The 12,233-nt window shown below is 43.7% G+C and overlaps 1 protein-coding gene across 10 annotated transcripts in view; it reads left to right on the top strand.

Annotated features, from left to right (window-relative positions):
- Positions 1–12,233, top strand: part of RALGAPA2 (Ral GTPase activating protein catalytic subunit alpha 2) — a 305,650-nt gene that overhangs the window by 173,902 nt on the left and 119,515 nt on the right. For all 10 annotated transcript variants that reach the window (XM_057312702.1, XM_057312701.1, XM_057312700.1 and 7 more), the window contains 4 exons: positions 5,045–5,155; positions 7,008–7,076; positions 7,361–7,498; positions 9,753–9,936. In XM_057312702.1, coding sequence (XP_057168685.1) covers positions 5,045–5,155; positions 7,008–7,076; positions 7,361–7,498; positions 9,753–9,936 — 502 coding nt within the window. The remainder of the gene's footprint in view (positions 1–5,044; positions 5,156–7,007; positions 7,077–7,360; positions 7,499–9,752; positions 9,937–12,233) is intronic.

The following is a 12,233-nucleotide window of genomic DNA, read 5'->3' as shown; positions in this document are numbered from 1 at the left end:
GCTGGGGGCATCCCCTGCCCATGGCTTGGCATTCAGCCCTCTGGTCTAGCCCTGCCTGCTTTTGCAGCCTGGCTTCATTGCAGCCCTCCTCACCCACTCCCCTTCCTGTCCAAGCGTGATGCCTTCTGACCTCCCGTCTCTGTCACCCCATTCTGCTATCCTCTCCTCCTCCACACCTGGGCATGCCGGTTGTGTCATGCGAGCTGGAGAAACACTTGCTGCTGATCCCTGTGGAGAGGAACAGAAAATTGATCGAACGAGGATCAATTAGGAGTGCTGCCTCTGGCCTGAGCAGGGCGCTGACCTTTGTTGTTGCTTTTAATCCTTAGAACACCCTATGAGGTGAAGGGTTACTGCCACCTCCTCGTCACAGATGTGGAAAATGAGCTGATTGGGAAGTAATGAGTTGGCCAGGGTCAAACCCAGGACACCCTGGCCCCTTGTCTGGGCTTTTGCACAGTTGCAAAAACCACGGTGAAATATTCACATGTAACTATTAAAGTGGAAAGACGTCAGATAGCAATTGTATATCTGTGCAGAGTCTGATTTTTTTAATATCCTGTTTTCTCAACTCTAAGATCTATTTTTCAAATCTTAGTGTTTTCTTAAATCTAATATGTTGAATGTAGTGTGGCTTCCCCACCTCTACCCCTTTCCTGGAAAAGCTGTTAATAAGTCAATGGTGTCTGAGAATGAAGGAGATACATAGATATATCTGTATAGCTATCCTTTTACCCTTCTGTCCTGTTCTATGTAGTACAGAAGAGAGATGGAAATTGATAACAAAAGTAGGAGGATATGAGGGTTTACATTTTCTCATTGTAGTTCTCCACATTTTCAAAAATTTCTTTTACTTTTTCTACTCTAATTTTTTTACTTTTTCTATAATTATGAGGAAAAACATAAGGCACCAGAAAAAGAAAGCATGGAGCCCAGACTCTGTCAGGGGCATCCCAGCACAGTGCAGGGACTGTCCCGTGGAAGCCCCCACTGCTGTAGATGCTCTGGCTCTCCCCATTTTAGAAATAAGAGAGAAGACAACTAAAGAAGGCCAAGGAACTCACTCCAGCTTGAACTGCAAAGAAATCTGAGGGCCAAGATCAGCCAAATCAGCCTCCCTTTAACTGTTAGAAACAGTAGAGGGAAACTCATGGATGTAATTCCAGGACCCTGGGACAGCTCCCTGCCTGCCTCCCGCTGATGTCTGTATTCCTATTACAGTTGGTACTTTTACTGAAGGAGGTAGTACGTAAATCTCAGAGAACCGAGGGCCTAGCAGGGAGAGTGTTGCCACAAGGAACAATTCCGAGAAGTGGGCCCTCAGGGAGGCTTGGGGCTCTGCTAGGAGGAGGCTCAGCCCCAGCAGCAAAGGGACATGAGTCCTGGAAGGGCTTCCTGCCTTATGGATTCCGCATGACTCTGGGCATCACTCTGCTGTGACTCTGCCCTTCAGGAACACTTGACAAGGTTGACCTGGTGTTCCCTCTGATGTGGGAAGGGCATGGTCAGTGAAGTCTGGGAAATGCTTCCCGGGGGGTATCAATGAAAACCAGCCTGGAGCCTCAGCAGTAAATGAGAGCAGTGCACTGCATAGGCACCTGGAGATTACCACCCAGCTAGTTGTGTCTGGTGGGGTAGTGTTGTGGGCAGCGGGGGTGACAGGGGAGTGTTCTAAGCCTGAGCTGTAGTTACTTAGGTGTCCCATCCAGGATGTGGGCCAAGTGCACTAGAGTGACACCTTTGGCTCTGGCTCAGGTGAGCTTCCAGTGTTGCCTCCCAGGCAGCCCAGCCTGAGCCCCTACCCTCAGCCTCACCTGTTGCTCCTTCTCTTACCCCATCTTAGGAGACATCATTAACTGTCTCCCCCTCCTTACCCCACCACTGTCTTCAGTCATAGAGTCCTGCTGCCCTAGGGCCATTCCTCACCCAGGCTGGCTCCCTCTGCCAATAACTGAGCCTCCAGATGCCCTCCAACCCCATGGCCCTAGTCTGGCCCCCACAGATCTGTCCTCCATACTGCCACCACAGGACTCTGTCTGCACAAGGCCTGACCAAGTCACCCACAGACTGGAGTACTAAGCATGGCATTCAGGTACATACACTAGTGGGTCCCTGCCTGTTCCCAAGATTGTCAGTCTTTCAGAATAGGGACTGTATCTATCCTGTTCATCTTGGGCCCTATGCTTTGCTTTTCTTTTTTGGTTTAAACAACATGGGAATGTATTGGTTCATATAACTGGAAAATACATGAGTATGGAAGAGTTTGAGGTTGAGGAACAGCATCAACACTGACCTAATCATCTGACTCTTCTGCTCTGTAGTCCACAGAGGTGGCTTCATCTTAGGGTGGGCTGCCCGCAGGGTGGAGGATGTCTCCCAGTAGGAGTCAGGGTCCTGTGTGTCCTTGTTCATGCTTAGCAAGACTTCCCTCACAGCATTCTAGTAAGGGGTACTGAGACGTGTTAGCGGAGGTTTCTCACTCAGTGCCAGTGACTGAGGCTGGGAATAAAATCTTCTGATTAATTTCAGCTAGTTAGGACACATTTCTGCAGCTGGGAGAGAGGACTTGCACCTGGAAAAAGATCTACTGTTAGTTAAGGAGAGAGGAGGGAATTGACACTGGCCAAGCTACTACACATGTACACTTTAGAGAGCATCTGGGAGCAAGAGATCCTCTGTAGTGGGAAGAGGTGGTATGTGAGTGCAGAAATGAGTAGTGAGAGGGAGCTAAGCAGTGTCTGGGGAAGGGGCACTCCAGGCAGAAGGAGCACCAAGTACAAAGCCCTGAGGTAAAAATGAATTGGTATATATTCGAAGAGCAAGATGTTAATATATGGAGTGGAGTGTGGTGTCAGGCCAGTAGGGGAGCTGGGGCCTTATTACTTGTCAGTTTAGCTGAGCCCAGATAGCATTTCCCAGAATTCTTTTCCCCATATGGGTTTTTGGGGGAGTGGGGTTGATTACTTTTCTTTTCCTTTTTTTTAATTTGAGTATAGCTGACACAATGTGATGTTAGTTTCAGGTGTACAATACAGTGATTCAGCAACCTATACCTTCTGCCATCCCCACCACAGGTGTCGCTGCCCTGCGTCACCATCAGTGCTGGCACATTGTCCTTACTCCATGAGTATGTGCTGAGTGAGTGAGTGATCTATTTCCCCCACACACACCATCCTCCACAGCATTCACGTGTGACTAATACCACCCCCATTTGTAGCGCTCCAGCCCAGCCTTGCCTGCCACAGGGCCCTGCTGCCCACTGCCCGGACAGAGACAGTCTCCCTCTGCCTTCTTCCAAGCTAAGCACAGCTCTGCCTCCCCCCACAACTCGTCCTCTCTGCTGTCTGCCTCCTCTCTCACACCTTACCCCTCTGCCCAGAGGCTTGTTGTCTGGGTACCATAGCTCTCATTTCTTCGTCATCCTCTTGTGTGCTTTCAGCTTCTAGATGTAAGAGCCATGCCAGCCTTCTGTTTCCACCCCATGACTTGACTACTGTGATGCAGCAGAAACACACCCAGTGCCTATTCATGTTCTTCACTCCCTCAGTTCTACCTTCACCTCAGACTACCATGTGTTACTCCTCAAGGGGCTGTGTGAGGCATTGGGAATATAATGGTGAACAAGATGTGGAAAAATTAAACACACGAAAGAATAGGCAGACAAATATCAAAGATCAGCTTGATAGCCCTTCATGCCATAGGGAACTGTAAGGGGAACAGGATGAAGCTGAAGAGCTGGAGCAGGTGGGCTGCCACTCCTCTGGATGGGCATGGTGGCCTCATGGAGGAGACATTTAGTGCCATGATCTGAAAGTGCCAGCAACATGCAGACCTGGGGAAGGAGTGTCCAGGCAAAGCAAGGAGCAAGTGCAAAGGCCCTGGGCAGAAGCAAGCCAGAGTATTTGAGGGACTGAAAGAAGCCTATGAGCATCAAATCACCTGAGGCCTGGAGGCCAGGCTCTGAAGAGCCCCGTGAGCACAGATGCTCTTGCCCTGGGTATACTCTGTGCCTATCAGGAAGGGGTAGCCAGGAAGTGTTTATCCTGTAGAATCCAAATGAATCCCCTTTGCCTTAACTTCTTCCTTCCCCTGTGCATTTATACTGAGATGCTAAATGTTGACTTTTCTGTGTCTATGTGGTGCTGAGGTCAGTTGTGATCTGCTTCATGTGACTTGGAGCTCCTGGTGTGGAAATAACTAAGCTACATATCCAGAGGTTTCCCTAGACAGAGACCCAAAATCAGTGACAAACCTTTCTTCTGTAAATAAGGAGGTATGGATAGCAGAGTAGTCCCAGGTTCTGGCCAGGGAGAGAGGCACAGGGTACCTTCATCTGTTTCATCCACCCCAGCCAGCGGACCTTGTAGGCACCACCCCTCCCTGTTGACATGCCATCTCACAAGAAATGGGAGCATCTAGAGGACCTTGGACACACACCAGACTCCAAAAACACACTCAAAGTAATTGAATACACCAGAAGATATAAATTTTGTTCTCACAGTCGCCAGTTTCACATTTCTTAGTACATTACACATGCGGGTTCAGTTTAATTTTGGAAGGTAGAAAGTCACTTGCTTAGTCCCTGTTTCTCCAGGTGTAAAATAAAGATTGCATCTACCTTGCAGAGCTGCTAATGAAGATTTATCAATGCGAAAATGAGGAAAATTCTTGTGAAAGGTTCAGCATATAGGGAATACTCAGTAATGGGCTACATTTTAATTTCCTCTAATTGTCAAAGTTATGATTTATGCGATCTGCATGAGGCATCTGAAATTATGGTTTTAATTTTCCTATGACTGAATGACAGCTACTTGTTTCCTTAGAACACGTAAATTCATACTGCTAGTCTGGCAAGAGGCAGTTACAGGATGGCGATCATATATAAACTATCTGGTACCAGGACACATTTTTCAAAAATTGAATGCCAAACAAGAAAATATATCCCTAAACATCGCTGGAAAGAAATACCTGTTCTTTTCTTCCTTAGGACAAATGTACTCGTTAAGTTCAGTTCTTCCGTTTGGGGTTTTGTTTCCTTTTATAGTTTTCTAACAAAATCGTGGCTCAGGTGGCCTGTGATGTTCTTCAGTTGCTGGTTTCCTACTGGGAAAAGCTTCAGATGTTTGAAACCTCTCTGCCTCGGAAAATTGCAGAAGTAAGTCTTTTCCTGGAATGCTAAAACATAAGCATTTTCCTCTTACTCTATTCGGTATTTAATGAATTACAGATACTCAAACAATTGTTAGAGAACTGTCTATTGCATTGCTATACGTGTCATTCGTTTTAAGATTAAATCGCACTGGCCTTCTCAGCTGTGATTTCAGGCACTACGTAAAGAAGCCACCAGTGTTCCAGGACAGAGTCTCACACTTGGGGAGTTTGAAAGGCAGACACGACCACAACAAAGAGACCTTTTGTAGATTGGGCTTCATTCATCGAGAGTAATTTGGATGGTGCCAACAAGCAGTAGGCAGCTGGTTATGATGCCCTCCATGCAGGGGCGGGGGACGGGGGGGAACTGTTGTGTGAAACAGGAGTCTCTCCCAGACTGAAGCCCCGGACCACGCTTTCTGTCATAGCATGATTACCCAGCTGTAATTAGATTACTACTGTAATACCCTCTGGATGGTGGGGGCTGGGGGGTAGCTGGTGGGAGAGAAGGACAGAAGGAACAGGAAGGGGGCGCCTGGGTGGCTCAGTCGTTCAGTGTCTGCCTTCAGCTCAGGGCGTGATCCCGGAGTGCTGGGATTGAGCCCCACGTCAGGCTCTTCCGCTGGGAGCCTGCTTCTTCCTCTCCCACTCCCCCTGCTTGTGTTCCCTCTCTCGCTGGCTGTCTCTCTCTCTCAAATAAATAAATAAAATCTTAAAAAAAAAAAAAAAAAAAAGAAGGAACAGGAAGAATCATCTCAGTGATAATATCCTGGAGGTGGCTTACATCTGAGGGTGCTTGTATGTACAGAAACAGGTACCCTCACCTCTGTAGGTGCCTACATATAAGGCACGTCCATTCCTGCCAGTTTTGAAAGCTACACTTTTTGTAGCTCTTCAAGGAGATTTGATTTATCTCTGTGTGGTATTACAGGGAGAGAAGAAGTGATATTGATTTATTTTCTCTCATCCCTAGACAGATTTCACCAGTGAGATCACTTTGTTCTCTCAGAGAGACCTTAGGTGACCTAGAGAGGAACAGAGCAGGAATATCAGATGCTGCAAGCTGTAAAGTTGTGTTTTAGGGCAACTGTGTACAGTTGACCCTTGAACAGTATGGGTTTGAACTGCATAAGTCCATTTGTGTGTGGATTTTTTGGATAAGTACAATAGAAGACTGTAAATGTATTTTCTCTTATGATTTTCTTAACATTTTTTTCTCTAGCTTACTTTATTGTAAGAATACAGCACAGAGTACATATAACATGCAAAATATGTGTTGATCAGCCGTTTATGTTATTGATGAGGCTTCCGGCCAGTAGTCGGCTATTAGTAGTTAAATTTGGGGCAAGTCAAAAGTTATACATGGATTTTTACTGTGCACGGTCAGGGGGGTCAGTGCCCCTAGTCCCCGAATTGTTCAAAGATCAGTTATAGGTTATCATCGAAAGAGGAGTACCTTTGAGAATGCTTTTACACCAGGATGACAGATGGAGACCTGAATGGTTTATTAGAAAATCAAATGGGAGCATTTTCATAGTTATTTTTGAAAATATTTTTTACTTTCGTTGTGTAAAGTGTGGTCTGATGATGGGAATTGTGTGACCACAGAGAGAAATGTTCCTTCCTCTGAGGCCCCTAGTTTCAGATCCAGTAGAGTGGAGTAGATACTAGGCATGGCTCTATCACTTTCTCCTGATTTTCAGGGAGCTCTAAACTGGCTCTCTGCTTTTTATCACCTTCCTCTAGTGAGTTGGCACCAAGCTGGGTTTAGTGCAAGGCCATCTTGGGACTCTTATCATATGGTTTCCCAAACTATTGCTATGGTCTGTTTCACTGGGGATTTGTCTTTTATGCAGATCCTTGTGGCCACAATTGCTTTTCTTTTACCAAGTGCAGAGTACTCCTCAGTGGAAGCAGATAAAAAGGTAGGTGGCACATCAGCTAAGTTTTGTCCAGAGTTTGGTGGGGTTTTTTTTAATGTTAAGATAAAATAATAAATGATGTTCTATGTAGGGATATCCTTTATAGTATTCTGTATTGGTCCTAGTGGTCTCCCCTGTGAAAACTTTATTTATTAATTCATTTCTTTTGCATTTGTGTGTCCACTAAATAATTATTAGTGTGCAAGGACAGTTCTGTTGTTTGCTATTACATGTAGTGAAGTTTGAAAGATTGCAGTATATGTTACTGAGCCTGTTTCTTCTTCCAGTTTATTGTGTCCTTGCTGCTCTGCCTCTTGGACTGGTGCATGGCATTGCCGGTGAGCACCCTCCTCCACCCAGTGTCCACGGCGGCCCTGGAGGAGCAGCACTCGTCCAGAGCCCCTTTGCTGGATTATATCTATAGGGTGAGTCTCCATTTGGGCCTCAGGGTCATAGAGTATAGACTGAAGCATCAGAGAATTACCAAAATATGTTCTATACATTTACTTATTTATTTGTGCCCTTTTGAAAAGCATATATTGGGGCTGAAACATTTTAAAAGAAACGAATAATTTAAGGAGAGAAAACGGAGCAGATATTATTGTAGAGAAGCAATGGTTACCAAGTGGAAGAAGTCTTCATTTTCACATGACCAGCGTCTTTAAACAACTGTGGTTTGACCAAACCCCTTGCCCCCCAGTTTTCATGTAACATGGTCTATCTGTACTCGATTTTTAAAAGAACCGTTTAAATTGTAGGAATGTTTATAGCTGCAGTTTGACAAAATCTGCTTATCAAAGGAAGAAAAAGCATAAAGGTCTCTCAGTAATCTCTTTACTTTAAAAGATCTTAAGAAATAAAATTTTTAAAGATTTTATTTATTTATTTGAGAGAAAGAGACAGAGATATCTAGAGAGGGCACAAGCAGGAAGAAGAGGGAGAAGCAGATTGCCCACTGAGCAGGGAGCCCGTCTCGGGGCTCCATCCCAGGACCCTGAATCATGACCTGAGCCAACGCTTAACCAACTGAGCCACCTAGGTGCCCCAAGATCTTAAGAAATAAATTAAGGAAATATATCACATCAAAATATTTAGCCTCATCATTTTAATAGTACTTAAAATATTTGAATTTCTCCCCCTACTGATGCTTAGGTATGGTGTTTGCTCTGTACGCTTTGTATTATCCTTCTATATTGGCTTTACAGGACCTCCTGTAGTAACCTTATTTATGAACTTAGCGCTTGTGTATCCATTGAATAATTACTGCTAAGTAGAGACAATCTGTTTATTTTTTTAGTTAACAAACCTTTACTAATAACCTTTATTTTTTTAAAAATATTTTATTTATTTGAGAGAGAGAGTGAGCAAGAGAACACAAGCAGGGGGAACAGCAGAGGCAGAGGGAGATGCAGGCTCCCCACTGAGTAGGGAGCCCGACGCAGGGCTCGATCCCAGGACCCTGAGATCATGACCTGAGCCAAAGGCAGACACTCAACCGACTGTACCACCCAGGGGCCCCTGCTAATAACCTTTTAAAAAAATATTCCAAGTCATGAACTTATTACCGTGTTGCCTTATTTTAAAATGTATTAAATACAAGGGAAAAAGACACATGGTTGAAATTCTACTAAAAAGTATTGTGTATTTTTACATGTTTCTTTAGTGCTCAAAAATTTTAATAACTCTGTTAGGTTTCATTAGATACTTCTGTCATCTTTGTGGCTTTTAAACCTATGTGAGGCCTGGCTCGACCAAGTAAAGTAGCCACAGTCATTTAAATTTATCCCTTTTCTAATATTTCTTTTCTTAAAAGATTTCTCTTAAAATTGTTTTACCAATAAAAAAGTCACCTTCTAGTTAACACAATTCACAAATTTATTGAATACCATTATTGCATTTTTAAAGGAAACTTTTTATTGAAGTATAATATGCATCCAGAAAACTGCATCAATCATAAGTGAGAGCTTGATGACTTTTCACAACGTGATCACACCTGTGAAACCAGATCCCAGCTGCAGAAACTGAATAGTCTTGGTATCCCAAAAGCCCCCATCATGCCTCCCTACTAGTCACTATCTCCATACAAACACCTGGGGTAACCGCCAGCCTGTATAACAGTGTTTTTTTGTTTTTTTGTTTTTTTTTTGTACTTTGTATAGCTGGAATTATGCAGTATGTGCTTCTGTGTCTGGTGTCCTTCACTCAGCATTATTTCTGAAGGATTCATTTATACTGTTGTGAATAGTTGTAGATTTTTCACTCATTGCTATTTGGTAGTACACAATGAGAGTACACCATGTTTTATGTATCTGTTCTGCTGTTGATGGACATTTGGGTAGTAGAATTTGGGACCGTAAAAAGAAGTTCTATGAACATTCTGGTGGACCACAGCAGGACTTAGGTGTGTGCAACTGCCCAAAATGGCGCAAAATAAGCACTTTTTCACTTTCACTTTCCTTTTGTCTTGAGACTATATGTATTGGCATTGATGTAAAAGGAGCAAAATAAACTTGCAAATAGCAAGAAGATGTTTTAGAATGGAAGGGATTCTATGTCTTCAAGTATTACCAAGCCTATCAAGTATTACCTACCTCCTAAGTGCTGTTGTAGTTTGGCAGAATGTCAGGGGACAGGAGGTTAGTCGCATCCATGGCATACATTCCCTTCTGTTTTTCACAGGTTCTGCACTGCTGTGTTTGTGGCTCAAACACATACACCCAACAGAGTCACTACACACTGACCCTGGCTGACCTGTCATCCCCAGATTACGATCCTTTCCTGCCACTGGCAAATGTGAAGAATTCGGAGCCAGTGCAATATCATTCGTCAGCAGATTTGGGTAACCTGCTCACAGTTGAAGAGGGTGAGATTCTTCAGAATATTAATTCTCATGGGCAGGAAAAGGAAAGATTGTAGCCTTTTGCCCATGCTTGCTAACATTATTTTTAAAAATCTAGTTGTTTCTGGTTTCTAGACTCCTCTGTGGTAGCAAATTCTGCCTTCCTTGCTTCTTTTTTTCTGTTCTTTGCCTCCTCTCGCTTTTCCTATCTTAGTTGAATTTTGTATTGAGGATCTATCTGTTTCAGACCTATGAGACCCACAGAAAAAGGCTCATTTTCTATCCCAGAAGAACTTTACATGTAACTGGAGAGAAAGGATTAATGCAGGAGGACTCATTTGTGGACCAGTAGCACCATAGGGGCTTCCCATGGGGAAGGACCTAAGCCAGACTTAGAAGAATGGGCAGACTTTGAAAGGCTCTAGTGGAGGGTTGCAGACTAGGAGAGCATTGTAGAGAGGTGGAGATTTACATGCCACAGTTTGAGGATCACTCTGCTGATGGCAGAGGGTTCGTTTTAGAATATGTGGGAGTTGTCAGGATTGGGGACTGCTGTCCTCAACCATCCTTCTTCCTGAAATGACAAGCCTATCTCTGGGCCTTGAAATGTGAGTCCAAAAGGTAGGTATATCACCTGAACATGTGAAATAATTGCATAGAACCAAACACACACACAGTACATGTGAAACGAGTAAACTCTGAATGTTGATGAATCATATCAATGTCAAAACTTCCTGATGGTGATACTGTACTATAGCTGTGCTATGTAAGATATTACCAGGGAGTGAGGGATATTTGGGATCTCTCTGTATTACTTCTTACAAATGCATGTGAATCTTCAATTATCTCAAAGTTAAAAATTAAGAAAAAAAAATGTGGGTGTGGAGTGTTAGATCACCCATGAAAATGTTACGGACTTTGCAAGTTAAAACCTAGGCCCAAGGATGACACCTTGAGGGTAAAAACACGTAAAAGAAAAAAGAATGAGGGAATGTCACCAGGAAAGCAAAGTCAGGGAAATGGAAGAAGAACCCAGAGTCAGTTCTGAGAAGTCAAGGGAAGAAAGGGGATGAGGAACCAAGAAAAGTCAACAGTGCTAGGTGCTTCAAAAACATCAGGGAGGGTGAGTCCGAAACAGGAGCTGTTTTATTGCCCAGCTAAGCGTTCAATGGTGAGTTTTGCTGAGTCCTTCAGGCATGGAGGTTAGTCTGTAGCCAGATAGCCTGAGCAAGTGATTTGGGGATGACTGGTTCGGACCCCCAAGACATTCTTCTTTGTAGGGCCTTCGGTGGACAAAAGAAGGACAGTAGCCAGGTGAGGGCATGGAGTCCAGGGCTATGCTTGCAAGACTGCAGAGTCTGGAGTATGGTTTAGGCCCAGAGGAAGGGGACAGGTGAGGTGATGATGAAGAGGACTGGAGTGGGGGCACCAGTCAGGGGCAAAGGCTCTGGAATCGGCCGGTCCTGATTTTATAGATGAGCGACTGAGGTGAAGGGATTTTCCCAAGGGTACATAAGTCAGAAGTAATGGAGATGAAATTTGAACTGAAGGTATAATGACCAAGTTTCTGAAATATCACAGTATTTACTCTGAGATTTTTCCACAGAGTAGTCTAAAGACTTAACTTTTAGTTGTGCTGGTGGACAGTACATGGCACATCTTCACACTGTCCTCTCAGTTGACCTCAATTTGCTTAATCGTTTAGTTGTCTTTTTCTGGACTTCCACTCTTCTTTTAGACTGGACTATTTTCTTGATTTCCCCCCCCCACCCATGGTTATAAATTCAAACCATATCTTTAAAAAATAATCAAAATGACCCTTGATCCATTTCTTTTGTTGGTTCCTACCATGCAGTTTGTGTCCTTGAAGGAAAGAAACTTACTTTTTCTGAAAGACATTAATTTGGACTCATCCCACATGGCTATCCCTAAAATAAGTTCACCACGTATTATGACCTGTCACTTGAAAATAGTAGGAGCTTGGTAGGTTAGTGAAAAATGAAAAACCTAAAAATGCATATTTAAATTTTGGGACCACCTTGCTTTCCATGTACAATACTCTTCAACTTTATTTTCCAGAAAACCCCAGACCTTATGCAAGCTTGTCCTAACATAGTTCTGTGGTACTGAAAATAACTATTTGAACTTCAGTGGCAAAGGAGTTTTAAAATTCACTAACACTTTAACTAAATAAAAAAGCAAAGCAGCTTAAAAACGTATTGGCATGCACAGACACTCTTGCTGAGTGGGCATACCCTCTTAAGAATGAGAGGAAAATTAAAGATGATAGCTAAAGTATTTCAGGTTAAACAAAAATGTGC

The sequence above is a fragment of the Ursus arctos genome, unplaced genomic scaffold, assembly GCF_023065955.2.
Source record: "Ursus arctos isolate Adak ecotype North America unplaced genomic scaffold, UrsArc2.0 scaffold_16, whole genome shotgun sequence".
Lineage (NCBI taxonomy): Eukaryota > Metazoa > Chordata > Mammalia > Carnivora > Ursidae > Ursus > Ursus arctos.
The sequence above is the reverse complement of the archived record's forward strand: the minus strand, read 5'-3'. Positions and strand labels throughout refer to the sequence as shown.